Genomic DNA, 14144 nt, shown 5'->3' with positions numbered 1-14144 from the left:
GTCGCTAAAGGTGGAGATACTTTAATGACTTTTTATAGTCCCATGTATTTCAATCCATAATAGTACGTCACATTAATTAGTCACTCTCATTTTTGTAAATCAAATAGGAACCAGGAAAGTCCATCGTGTAACTAATGTTGTCACAAAAATGTAGTGAGTACAAATTAAAATGTTGTCTTTCAAATTGTAGTGTAGAAGTAAGCAAAACAAGTAAATAATCAAGTTGTGTACAGGTACCTAAACAATTAATTGAATACATGTACCGTACTTTTCGGACTATAAACTGCGACTTTTCCCCCCATTTTTGTTGTACAGCTAACGGCCACTAGGGAACCTCCTCAATCTATGGATTTTACATGTAAAATTAACCACCTTTAACTCTATGGGCTCTAGGACCGGTCCGCGCCCGCCACCTTTAAGCGGCGGGCTCCAGCAGGAAAAGCTGGAGGCCGGAAAAGAGTGAGACAGGTAGCGCGCCAAAATAAAAGTGGAACCGAGAGACAGAACGAGAGCAAGACAGACGGACAATTTAGCTGCTGCGGCTTATATGCAGGTGCGCTTTATAGTCCGAAAAGTACGGTACTTAGTTACTTTCCATTGTTTACGTGTGCCTTTACTTTGTTAATTTGAAAACCTCCTTGTTTAATCTCCTTCCTATCCCTTTCCCTCCCTAACACTCAGCGTGTACTTTTCTCACTGTGTTGCTTCCATCAGTCTCCTCATCTCTCCCACCCGAGTCAAGCTGGGTAATGCAAGGGTGGAACAGGAGGTTCATGGCCAAAGAGGCACTGTAGCTGTAAAAGCTAACGGCAGGGAGCCAGTAATTGATGCCGCTGCAACACAAAGTGGGCACTGACACGGCCAACAGGAAGCAGAGCGCGTAGGCTGCGTTTCTGAAGCCGACACTGACCGTATGGAACCAGAACTTGACGATGGGAGCGTTGTAGAACTCGTATATCTTGCGTCCCAAGGGGATGAGGCGGTGGCGTTTCTGAACCTCCTCGACATCCTTCTTCCTGGAGGTCTCGGTGGTTACGTTACCTAGCATTGCCTGGGCGGATGCAAACCAACAAGGAGCGAGGGAGGGAGGAAGGAAGGAGCGAAAGGTGTGAGGGATAAAGGCAGTCAGAGAGTGGGAAGAGGGAAGTGTGTCGGATGGGAAAGACGGAGGAGGAGGAGGTGCAGAGACAGGATGGAGATGAGGACAAGTGTGTGGAAGGGAGAAGGTAGGACGTTGAATAACAAAGAGAGAAAGAAAGGGAGAAGGGGGGAGAGGGAGAGCGTTACATTATGGCTACCACACAGTTTTCACAATATAATTAAAGAAGCAAGCACAAGCAATGTCATCATTCCAAAATGTGAGATGTGTGTTTGAGGTGGAGTGTTGGGTGAAGGCCGGGAAACACAGGATGACGCGGACACGGACACTCATGGATTGTGTCTCGGACAACAATTAAGAGACAGAAGAGAGACAATATAAGGACAGAAAGAGGACAGAAAAAAGAAAAAGATAAGACATGGATATCTCATTTCAATCGGTGACACATTTCCTAATCCATGAGAGAGGGTCCGGGGCCCGCTGTTGTTATGGGTCATGGTCAAAATGTCAAAGCAGCAGCAGACCTCTGCATGTGTTTGTATTGGATGTCAAGAGATATAATGCCCTACAAAGGCAACATGCAGTGGCTCTATATTTGATAGTCTTTCTGACATCTGTGTACGAACATATTATATGTAAGTTCTGTGAAAAGAGCTTTTTAAACGAACTATAACTATCCAAAAGCGACCTAAAAATCAAAGAAATAGTCCCTGTTTAATGTAGTAACCGCACTCTGGCTGTGTAATGTGTGAGCTTTTCTGAAATCATTGGAATGTTGTTAAACACACTCACATTTTGGTTGGTACACACTTTCTCTGATAGACCTGTGTACAAGTACAGGATTCTGTATTGACTTGGCTTTTGAGTGAAAAAACAACCTACCGTACTTTTCGGACTATAAGCCGCGACTTTTTCCCCCATTTTTGTTGTACAACTAACGGCCACTAGGGGACCTCCTAAATCTATGGATCTTACAGGTACAATTAACCACCTTTAACGCTATGGGCTCTATGACCGGTCCGCGCCCGCCACCTTTAAGCGGCGGGCTCCAGCAGGAAAAGCTGGAGGCCGGAAAAGAGTGAGACAGGTCGCGCGCCAAAGTAAAAGTGGAACCGAGAGACAGAACGAGAGCGAGACAGACGGACAATTTAGCTGCTGCGGCTTATATGCCGGTGCGCTTTATAGTCCGAAAAGTACGGTAAATAGATCCTTTGTCAGCTCCGTATTCGGAACACTTTGAAACCCTTTCTTAATGTCACTGTATATGTATTTCATTCTGCCTTTGTAGGGCACTATGGCAGATCTCGGCAAAGATAACATGTCTGAAAGTCGGTCCAAATATCTAAAACGCATGCTGGTTTAAGTTCCACTGAATAGGTATACTCGTGATCAAACCGTTAAAAAGGAATCGAGAGATTTGTAACTTTCTACAAACATGTGAAACATTTACAGCTACAGGTTTTATCCAAGGCCCACACAGACAGGGCCTTCAAGGTGAACAGATTCAGATGCCAGTGTGTACGTCACTACTGTACCAACACATGCACACTATCCATCAGTAAGTGGGCACAAGCTATTATCATTGCTAGGTAAGCTGCCCTTATATATCTCCAGACTTCTGTCCTTTTATACTTGCTTTTTTAAAACCAGACGAGCAGCAAATGGGATGCTTTTAAATGTTCCTTTGATGCAGTCAGAGCTTGGTAAAGCTGCCTTCTCCCACTACGCTCCCTTTTTATGGAATACGCCGCAAGTAAAACGTTGTCTCGAGGCACTTCCTACTGTAAATGCTTTTAGAGGTATGCTACGATTAGCCCTTCATGAAACATGTAACTGCTTTACCTGATGCTATTGCTGATGTGATTAAGCTTCTTGCCTCTGCACAAATGGCCTTCTGGATGTATATTTGAATTGTATGTTTTTTTTTTGTTTAATGCCCTTGTTTTATGTTGAAACTTGTTGTGTGCCGTGTTGGTCAGGACTCCCTGGAAGAAGAGATCTTGTCAATGGGACATTCCTGGATAAATAAAATAAAAAAAAATAGAGAATGATCTACAGCAACTGAGGATTAAACAATACAATCTCCCTCTGTGGCGTAGCAGTCTGTGTGTATCTGGATGCACCTCATAGGAATCTGAAGGTGCATTTGTACAGTCAGAAGCAAGAGCAGTATGAAGGGGCTCATTTCAAAGGCATCCTCTGGCAGCAGGCGGCTTTGTTTAAAACCACCGTGCCTCAAGAACTGCACGTGTGAAATGGCCCGTTTGCTCTCGCTTGCTGGCTGTGTTCAATGCAGATGGGAAGTATGTACAGAGGTGCTGAGAGGCGTTCAACTTCAGCTCAATCATTTAATGGGACAACCTTAAATCCAGTTCATGTCTTCAAATTGTCTATAACATAATAAGTCTGGCTTTAAACACACAAACAGGATATGGGTATCATCGCCAGAACTGATTGGATTGAAATGGAACGAGTCCTGCTGTACATCCGTGTCTATGCAGATGGACCAACTCTTGCACTGTGAGCAGGGTGCTCAGACTCTGCATGATTTAAGCTCTGCAGCAGCAGGCGGACATTGTTATATAATGCAAAAGCCTGGGCCTCCCATGCTCAGCAGCCGGCATGCTGAGTGGTATGCTGCAGCAAGCCATCATCATCATAATGGGAGAGAGTGGGGGGCAGCAATCGGCTAGCATACGGTACTATACCTCAATCAGAACTGAGCTTGGGGAGAAGGGGAAAGAGAGACAGAGCTAGAGAGAGAAAGAGGGGGAGCTCAAAGCAAGAAGAAACAAAAGGAGCGGTGGGAAGAGAACAAGGGGGACCATAGCAAAGGCAGAGAGAAGTGGAGAAGGAGATGGAAGGAGAAACACACAGGAGAGAACCCACAAGCGGCGACAGACTGAGACGCTACAACTCCACGACCATGTCTTTGCTGAGACGACGAGAAACAGGAAAGGCCGATTTGGCTGGAAGGGTCCAGGTGGCCAGAATAGAGAAACAAGTATGTGTGTGTGGAGAACTGTGTGTATGAGTGTGCATCTCATCGTGGACAGAAACAACATGAAACTGGTCCACAAGAGATATTTACAAAGGACACATAATCTGGGCTATGTGCTCAAAAATCAGTTTCTTTATCTGACAAAGCACGTGTGTTTTGTCTTAATATGTGTATCGACGCTGAGATGCGGGGCTGAGGTGGGTTCTCTCACCACGGAGTTGTACTGCGCCTCACAGTAAGATCTTACTGTGAACTCCATGTCTTCATCCTCCTTCTCCTTCGCTGGCTTTTCAGGCTCCTCCTCCTCCTTCTCCTGCAGGTAGGCCTCCTGATCCTGGGGCATGTAGGACATCTCATCCTTGTTCTTGAACTCCAGACTCAGGATGGACGGCGGCAGAAGCAGCCCTAAGATGACCTGGGTGATGAGGGAGACAGGAAGTGGAGGTGGAAGAGGGGGGAAGTTAGGGAGAAGAGCGGGAAGCGATAAATCACACATGTGATAAAGGGCCTTGAACAAAGCAATTTCCATGATCAGACGGCAAGACACACGTGAAACACACATTCTAAATGTACCCTTGTGAACACCTTCCTTAATGCCCTGTCCTGCACACGGCTGAATGACACACGTTGGTGTTTAACAGCCAAGTGGAGGTTTGAATGGTGGAAGTCAATTACAGTCCAGACAGGCAGCAAGGTTCTGCGCTGCCACGACACACACACACACACACACACACACACACACACACACACACACACACACACACACACACACACACACACACACACACACACACACACACACACACACACACACACACACACACACACACACACACACACACACACACACACACACACACACACACACACACACACACACACACACACACACACACACACACACACACACACACACACACACACACACACACACACACACACACACAGAGAGATAACAACAGAGGCAGGATGGCTCTAGACCAGTGTTTCTCAAACTTTTTCATACCAAGGACCACTTAAACAATAAAAAAACACTCGCGGACCACCTAACTCCACAAATATCCCAAAACACATCGTTTTTTTGCAAATCGCCTGAAAATGGTACAAACAAGTGGCCACATGTGTGATGAAGGTGTTTATCTGGGCTATATCATGCAATCGAAAGTGAAACTTAAGCTCGCTCCATTGCGGAGATATTCCCGCGAGAGTGCGGAAAACTTTAATTAATTCATTAATTTCAAATGTGAAATGTTACCAATATACCCACGGACCACTAGGGGGCGCTCACGGACCACCAGTGGTCCGCGGACCACACTTTGAGGCTCTAGACCAGTGCTTCTCAAAGTGGTGGTCCGTGAGTATATTGGTAACATTTCACATTTGAAATAAATAAATACATTTGAGTTTTCCGCACTCTCGCGGGAATATCTCCGCAATGGAGCGAGCTTACGTTTCTTTTGATTGCATGATATAGCCCAGAGCAACACCTTCGTCACACATGTTGCCACTTGTTTGTACCATTTTCAGGCGATTTGTAATGTGTTCTAGAAAAACGATGTGATTTTGGATATTTGTGGAGTTAGGTGGTCCGCGAGTGTTTTTTTATTGGTTAAGTGGTCCTTGGTATGAACAAATTTGAGAAGCACTGCTCTCGACACTTCAGATACATAGCACTCAAACAAGAGCGAGGGTTTGAACAGAACGTGGTGAGAAGGTGGTAAACAAGGCAAAGAGAAGAATACAGAGAGCCGAGTAATTGGGTGTCGTCTAATCTCCGGAAGCAGCTGTCTTTTATTTGGCTGTTTTCATGGCTCAAAAATGAAACAGGAATTTAAAGTTTATTTGTACAGCATTCAAAACATTACTACAGCAGGAAACAAGAATCTGCTTTGGAAAGACATTGTGGAGTAACGTCTACCGAAGAAGAGAATGAAGAAGTGTGTTAACCCAAGCTTCTTTGTGCTTTCGTGCAAACTGTGTGTAAGTGTGTCCCACTGGCTAGCTAGCTATACTCTTTAACTGCTCAACTGCGTTTAACACATAATAGATAACCCTAACGCACCCTCCAGTTCCCCCACATGTTCACAACACCTAACAGTTCGTTTCTTTACTGTATCTTTTAGCTCTTTCACGGTTGCCGTTGTTCATGCTGCTCCCGCTGTTAGCATTAGCATACATTTGGCTGCGTGTGCATAGTGAGTAAGTCTGTGTGTGTGGGTCTGTGGGTCCAACCGGCTGACTATACTCTACCATTTAACACATTGCATTTCTGCCACCCTCGTCTAGTTCCACCTCGTGTTAACACATGACACTGTTAGCTCACTGTTCACTGGCGTTGTTCATACTGTTCCCGCTGTTAGCATTACAATTAGTTGCTGGCTGTTGCCATGTTAAAGGTGGGGTAGGTACATTTGAGAAACCGGCTCGAGATCGCTAGAATTTGAAAATACACAACCGGAGAAAATCTGCCACTTCCTTACAGAGCCCCTCCTCCAACACACACGAACGCGCACATGACCAATGAGGGCACGAGATAAGTTTGTGCCCCGATGGAAGGCTGACAGGCAGGTAGGCCATCCAATCCGTTTAGCCGGGCCCGGCCAAACGGATTGGATGTACTTTTTACAGTATTACGGCTTCTACAGATGACATTTTGTTATGGATTTTTTGTCAAAGCACTTAAGATATTCATTGCTATCGGGATGTTAAGAGCATTCCATGGAATATAACAAAAAGTGTATCTCGAGCCGGTTTCTGAAACTTACCTACCCCACCTTTAATAACCTTTTAGCAATTTAGGCTACTATACAATGTTCCTTAGCTTGTCACAATTTAATAATACAATTGCTGCCAGTAAAGTCTGCTGACAAAATGATTGAATATGAAAAGGATAATGTGTAACTGTATAGGGAGGAAGTTGGAAACCAGTGAGAAGTCCAACTATAACCACAGCACAGAAAGTGATGTATCAGCTTCTCCCGTCAACACTCCTGTCAAAGGGTTGAAAGCAAACGTGTCTAGTTTGTCATACTTATTGACTTGTGAGGAAATCAATGCACTCCACCCTGCGACACATAGCCCGTTTGGAGCCTCCAGTAACATGTTTTCATATGAGTAAGCATGTTTATGTTGGATGACTGCCCTGACAATTGCAGCAGCTCAAAAGTGTGTACACATATTATCTTGACTTCACTTTGACAATGTTATTTGCTGGATATCATGATCTCCTGGGGGCATCGAATCTTGTTTGTTCCACTTCCTCTCTTTGTTTCTGCTTCGACGAGCTTTAGCCGTGCACTCTCTCCCTCCCTCCTGCAAAGGCCAAACCATTCTTCAAGCACTTGTAGTCTGTCCAGCTCAGGAAGACAGCGACCCATCACTCTGTCTCACTCTAAGTATGAATGAGTGCGAACCCAGATGTCTCTTTAGCAACTCCCAGGGCAACTTTTCAATATAAATAACACTAACCTCTATGATTTCAGCAACTGCCTCCTTTCGCCTGACCGCCAGACGTCTAGGGAAACTCACATGAGCTAAAGTTTCAGAAAAGTTCAACCACCATTTTTAACTGAAACCTCTACCCTCGACTCAAAGGGACGATTACCGCACAAACCTCCTTATAAAATATGAGGGACACCATTTCTTTTTGTGGGGATTAAGGTCAGGTCTTCTGTACCCTCTGGCTTACGAGACCGCTTTGAAGGCGAATAAATTAAGTTGTGGTGGAAGTTTAGCCAGAAAGGCCACTTCGCTTGACTTCACTGAGCTGGACAGACTCTCCTCTTCCGCCCTGCCATCACAAGCAACCTTAAATGCTTTGAGTACATAATTTCCCCTACATAAACCACATGCCTTATGAATCTGTTATTGTTGGGGAAATACTGAATGTACTATTCCAGTATCAGAATAGCACATGATAACAAAGGCTACGTAGCTGTGTACGTTACCTAGAAGGCATATGATAGCTATGTGACAACGATTAACATGAAGATTCAGTCTCTATGGAGATAGACACATGACTGTCATGTTTATTGCCTTAGCTAATCTGAACTAAGCATATAAGGGTGCGTTCACACCTAATAGTCCGCTTCTCTGGTGCGCACCAGACGACAGTTTGTTACGTTGTTTCATTTTTCAGAAGGTTCGGTTTGCGTTCACGGCAAAACTCAAACGGACTATAAACTTTAAATACAAGTCATGTGCACGGAAATGCTGTTCAACCATTGGTCAGACATTAAGGGGGTAAAAACGCAAATCCTGACAATTTCTACCGGAGCCTCCGCCATGGAGCATCGGCACTTTCGGCAGGTTATTCTCATGCTGCTGTTAATCTGGAGATCAACAGACACTAGCGGCCCGCGCATATGATTATATAATCAGACAACGTCCGTTAAAAAACTAAAATAACACATAAGACGTTCTGCAGTAAGGAGGGGCGTTTCACCGAAGACAGGTGTTCTTACTTTTATGTAGCCTAGCCTAGCTGACGGAGAATTTTTACTTTACACGACACTGTTCAACACTTCATTCTGCTTCACTCTTTAACTAAACAACCGCGGATGTCTTGAAAGACTCTTTCGTTAAAGATTTTGAAGATATGCGCGTTCTTGTGACTCGTAAATACTAAGCTTCCTATGTTTTGGTGCGGACTGCGTTCACACCAGCGATGAACCAAGCGCTCCGAGACCACCTATTTTAGCGGACCAGAGTCCGGTTGTTTAGTTCACTTCAGAAGTCTCGGATTGTGTTCACACCGACCCAAACGAACCGCACCAAGCGGCTAAACGCACCAGGGTTCGATTCAACCGGACTATAAAAGGCAGGTGTGAACGCACCCTAAAACTGCTTTGAACCGGTATTCTGCATCTAGTGACCGTAACACTCTCTTGTATATAAAGCATGTCAAGGACACTATTCGGGAACTATGTGTCCCACGCAGCTCTGTGTGTTATGACTACTTCCATTCTTGCAAGGATAATAAATACATGTATCCTGATATTGAAGCTCAAGCCGCTGACGAGTGATTTGTTTCTAACAGTTATCAATAAACTTGAGTCTGTTTGACATGAACAGACCTGTTTACTAGTTCAAGTTCTGCGGCTTTAAAATAAAGCAACATTTTATAAACACACTGTATGGATGGTATTTTTCGAACGTTCGAACGACTGTAGTGTCTGTAATGCATGCGAGCTGGATTGGTATCTTCTGTGATGTTCTGTTTAATAGGTTTTAGCTTCATTTGCTGTCTTGTAAAGGCATTTGTAACATCTGTGTTGTTGTTGTTTCCCTTTCAAGCTTGAAACACCACATATTTCTCAACTGACTGAAAACACTCAGATATAATTGTATTGTAAACAGACTCTGGTGAGCTATTTACTTTTCACAGTCCAGTGCACTCAGTCTACATATTGAACGAGTCATTATGGTCAAACCACAATTATAGCCAGCTAGACTATTATGTTCCCAGCATTAGCTTGTTCATTCCTGATTAATATAACGGTGCATAAAAGAAGGACAACATTTGACCTGTAAGGTTTGCTCCGGATGTATTCACTGGATATGAATAGAAATAATGAATTGCTTTTCTTCAGTAATAGCCTGTTGATGATAATCAACAAGGACACGTGTATTCACTTCATATGCTAAGATTTTACATACCTTACCACAGTTGAAAAATAAACGTATCAGGTACCGTTGATGGTCAAACAATGCTTGTTTATAACCTGCATTTCATACAGAAGTGTCTCTTTTCTTATCTTCAAACATGCTAATACTTTACATGTACCAATTGGCAACCTCTGCGAAAATGAATACGTTACAGAAGAGCATAACACCTGCATTCCTACTAATATCCAGTAGGGGCGACTCCTCTGGTTTCGGATTGTATAGCAAGAGGCTCCAGATGTGCTTGCAGGTTGTATGAACATTTCAAGGTTAACTTTGGTTGTGTCTCTTGTGTTTGGTGGTTGTGTTTTTGTGCCTCAGGTTGGAGGATCCTAGTGGGTCCTCCATTTTAAGGGAGGGGGTGTGACGACCCCTCCCCCCTTCTGCCTGGCTGTGCTCCCTGCCTTGCTGTCCTCTGGCAGGTACTGGGAGTGTCGTCCGGTGTGTGCCCGCCCATCTAGAGGCGGAGCCACAAGAAGGCATAAAGGTTTCCCAGCTGCAAGGATCACGCTCTGATTCAGATCCTGGCCTGCTGCAGCAACCTCAGCCTACAGCCTGGGTTCGGTGATGCACCCTCCATCATGCTACAACACCCTTCCACACACCCACACACTGCTCACACTACTGACAGTCTGATTATTACATACATTATTCATCATAGGTGTTCTTCTATATCCTGTTAAATAAACATATATTTGGCATTTAACTCTGTGTGGCCTCCCTGTTTGTTCCAGCCTTTGGAAGGTTGTAACAAAGTCAATAACAAAATGAGCATACTTCTCACTTGATTAGAAACCTATGTTTCTGTCTCAATTAGTAGTTTTAGGTCTTATTCAATACAGTTTGATATACATTTTTGTTAAATAGACAATAAATACTTGTCTATTTACATTTTAATTGACAGGTTGGTACCACAGTGTTTTTGCATTTTTGTGTCGGAGAAACGTAACCCTATCACAGTGAGTTTATCAAAGTACTTAACTGTAGAGTTTTGGTTGCTGAAAAATGTATTTTTAAGCATTCATTTATACTCCATCTATCATACCACTTCTGGTTCCAAATAAGCAAGATAGTTACAGCCGAAATTCCAAAACCAAGACTTCAAAACCTTATTCCACAAACCAAATGTGTGCATTGCAGCGATAAGGACCACTACATATATACAATCTATGAGATGTACTAATATATTTGCAGGGACGGGTGGCGCAGTGGTCTGTGCATCTGATCATCAGATCAAGGGGGGTGCTGGGGAACTCCAGTTCGAAACCCGCTCCTGCCGCCACTGCGTCAGGCCGTTGTGTCCTTGGGCAAGACACTTCACCCGGTGGGTGATGTCCACAGTACATGTATAATATCAATGTGTACTTGTAAAAGCGCCTCGATGACTTCGAGGCGTGAAGATGGACGGTGTGGCGCAGTGCGCTGTGCAATGATCATCAGATCAAGGGGTGAAACCCGCCGCTGCTGCGTCTGTAAAGCCGTTGTGTCCTTGGGCAAGACACTTCACCTGAACTTGCTCCTGTGGGTATTGTCCACAGTGACCATTGCATGTATAAAAAAAAAATATTTGTAAAGCGCTTTGAGCACTGGAAAAGCACTATAATAAATGCAAGGAATTATTAATTATTATTATATTTAAAGTAAAGATAATACTGCTTCTAATAAACGCATGTAATGTCCTAAGCAACTTTCAATGTTGATACATTTTCTACAGCAGTTATCCCCTATATTCCCACACATCACACCTGATAGTAGTCGTCGCTCGTCGTGCACATCCACTCTCCACTTCTCTGTAAGCTACACAGCAGATTCATCAGATTGATTTGGGCCAACCCTCTGGTAGGTTCTTAGTTAGGTGAGATAGTTTCTCATTACTTTCCAAACCTTTCGCAAGCAATCGGAGGGGGTTCAAGCCTTCTAGTACAACTCTCACACCAAAGTCTCAACTCTCTGTGAAGTGTACAGACAAGTTATGTGATGCACATAAACATGTCTTTACCCACAGGTGATCCCAAACATCTGGCCCTTTTCTATTACCTTCAGGCCTGAGTTTTTGCGCATGCGCAGGCGTCCCATCCACATGTCGGTCAGCAGCATCTGACTGCAGGTGTGAGCGATGAAGTCTCTGTGTTTGGCCGCTACCGCCAGCTGCAGGCAGGTGGCGTTGCTCCAGTTCTTCAGCTCGTACGTCAGGAGCTTCATGGCCATCTGCTCGTCCTGTTTATACGACTGGTCTAGGAGTTCCACTGCCAGCTGGGCAAACTCTCTGGGAAATCATAGGCAGGACATATACAGGCACACTGAGACATGAACAGAGACAGTGACACGCTTTGTTCAAACAGTTACAATGTACTTGAACTGGATCACTGACCATCTGGCCTTACTCTGGAGGACAATAGATTTGCATTTAGATTTCATATAAACACAGTGCATGGTCACGGCCGAACATGAAAAGATTAACACATATCTTCACACACCCACACACACACACACACACACACACACACACACACACACACACACACACACACACACACACACACACACACACACACACACACACACACACACACACACACACACACACACACACACACACACACACACACACACACACACACACACACACACACACACACACACACACACACACACACACACACACACACACACACACACACACACACACACACACCCACGCACAAATACACGGCATGATATTGCACACTTCAATATACAGCAAACTGTAATTAAATGTGTAAAACAAGGCACTAACAATGAAATAAGGATACGTTTCTGTTTCAATGAAGGGCCTTTCAAGTGTCCTGTGATATATCATGAATAATAACAGTTCAATATTCCAAACATATTTGGTTTGATTACATGTGCTTAGGAAAGAAGTACGCCCTGAATCAAAAATCCCTTGAGCTTCTACTTACTCTCAGAGAAGACATGAATGCACCCCCGTTGAAAATAAAACATTATCATATCCAAATGCATTTATTTAAATGAGCTCTTCGAAAGGAATCCAGCCTAATTCTCCGTGGAAAGTCAACTTAAAGTGTGCCAGCTTTAAGGTTGAAGCTGTGTGTAAGTGTGTCAAAGCCCTGCTTCTAGTTATTTCCTGTTTTCCCTTTCCCTTGTGTCTCCTGTACTCTCCTCTCTCTCTGTGTGTGTGTGTGTGTGTGTGTGTGTGTGTGTGTGTGTGTGTGTGTGTGTGTGTGTGTGTGTGTGTGTGTGTGTGTGTGTGTGTGTGTGTGTGTGTGTGTGTAAACACGTGCATACTTACACCTCCTACATACAGAAGTTCATCAGTATGTAATGCATACTGCCTACTAAATGAACGATTAAGTGTACCAGATGGTTCACACGGAAGCGATCATCATCATCATCATCATCATCATCATCATCATCATCATCATCATCATCATCATCATCATCATCATCATCATCATCATCATCATCATCATGATGTATCATGTGATGCAATCACGAAAACATGGCAGCAAAGGTCTCAACAGCCGTACATTGGATAAACTAACCGAGCACATGACCGGAATCTCAAGGGTTACTTTCTTGCACAAAACATATTCAAATAATAATAAATAATAAAGTGACATATTAACAGCTTTTAGCCTGGCTCCAAATGTTTGACATTGTGCACTATGTCACTATGAGGAAATGCAATGTATTCCTGGGCATTTGAGTATGTTAAGTCTGTCCTGTGCATGCAGGCTTTTCTGGTTAGCTAGTATGCAAATCTGAACACAGCCCCAGTCCTGATGTGGGCGTCTCACAATCTTGCTTAATTGATTGCTGTCCCGCCTACACACCATGTCCAAGACGCACTCCAGCAAAGCCTCTACTCATCTGCAGTTTATTAACCATGGTGCTTCACCCAGTCATTGCCTGATTGTTGTTTCAGCCCACGTAGCAGTTCCCGTCTCAGGCCTCTTGAATTCTGCACTCAAGTCCTAGCTCATCTAATGGGACATACTCTTCACCAATCACGCCATGCGTTGCCAACTGAAATGTGCATAGACGTAGCCTGTAACCAATATATGCGGACCACACAGCATACATGGCTTCTCTTCCACTCTCGGTAATCCCTTTATTCTTCAGGGATTTGGGAATTGCCAACTGAGCCAACAGAGTCTGTGATTCAAGGACCTTGTGAGTCGATGTTTTGATGCGACCGGGCGTTCCAATGTGTGCCCTGAGGCCCCTGTATGAGTTTGATTAAAGTTACCTTACACTAGTTCTTTACTTGCAAAGTTATTTTGCTCGCTGAAAAGGTAACAGATAACAGTCAGCGGCGTGGCTCCATTATATACGGTGTGGCCTGCACATATTCTGGTAGGCTCGTCCTGATTGGATGGC

General features: G+C 44.1%; 1 protein-coding gene across 7 annotated transcripts in view; it reads right to left on the bottom strand.

Moving 5' to 3' along the window:
• The window catches only part of trpm3 (transient receptor potential cation channel, subfamily M, member 3), a 193826-nt gene that overhangs the window by 20200 nt on the left and 159482 nt on the right, over window positions 1-14144 (bottom strand). For 4 of the 7 annotated variants that reach the window (XM_071204426.1, XM_071204427.1, XM_034091089.2 and 1 more), the window contains 3 exons: window positions 11802-12030; window positions 4312-4515; window positions 911-1051 (listed from right to left, as the gene is read on the bottom strand). In XM_071204426.1, coding sequence (XP_071060527.1) covers window positions 911-1051; window positions 4312-4515; window positions 11802-12030 — 574 coding nt within the window. The remainder of the gene's footprint in view (window positions 1-910; window positions 1052-4311; window positions 4516-11801; window positions 12031-14144) is intronic. The other 3 variants (XM_034091091.2, XM_034091093.2, XM_034091094.2) reach the window with 1 other exon arrangement.

The sequence above is a fragment of the Pseudochaenichthys georgianus genome, chromosome 9 (genome assembly GCF_902827115.2).
Source record: "Pseudochaenichthys georgianus chromosome 9, fPseGeo1.2, whole genome shotgun sequence".
In the NCBI taxonomy this organism is placed as follows: domain Eukaryota; kingdom Metazoa; phylum Chordata; class Actinopteri; order Perciformes; family Channichthyidae; genus Pseudochaenichthys; species Pseudochaenichthys georgianus.
This window is presented reverse-complemented; position numbering and strand designations above follow the sequence as displayed.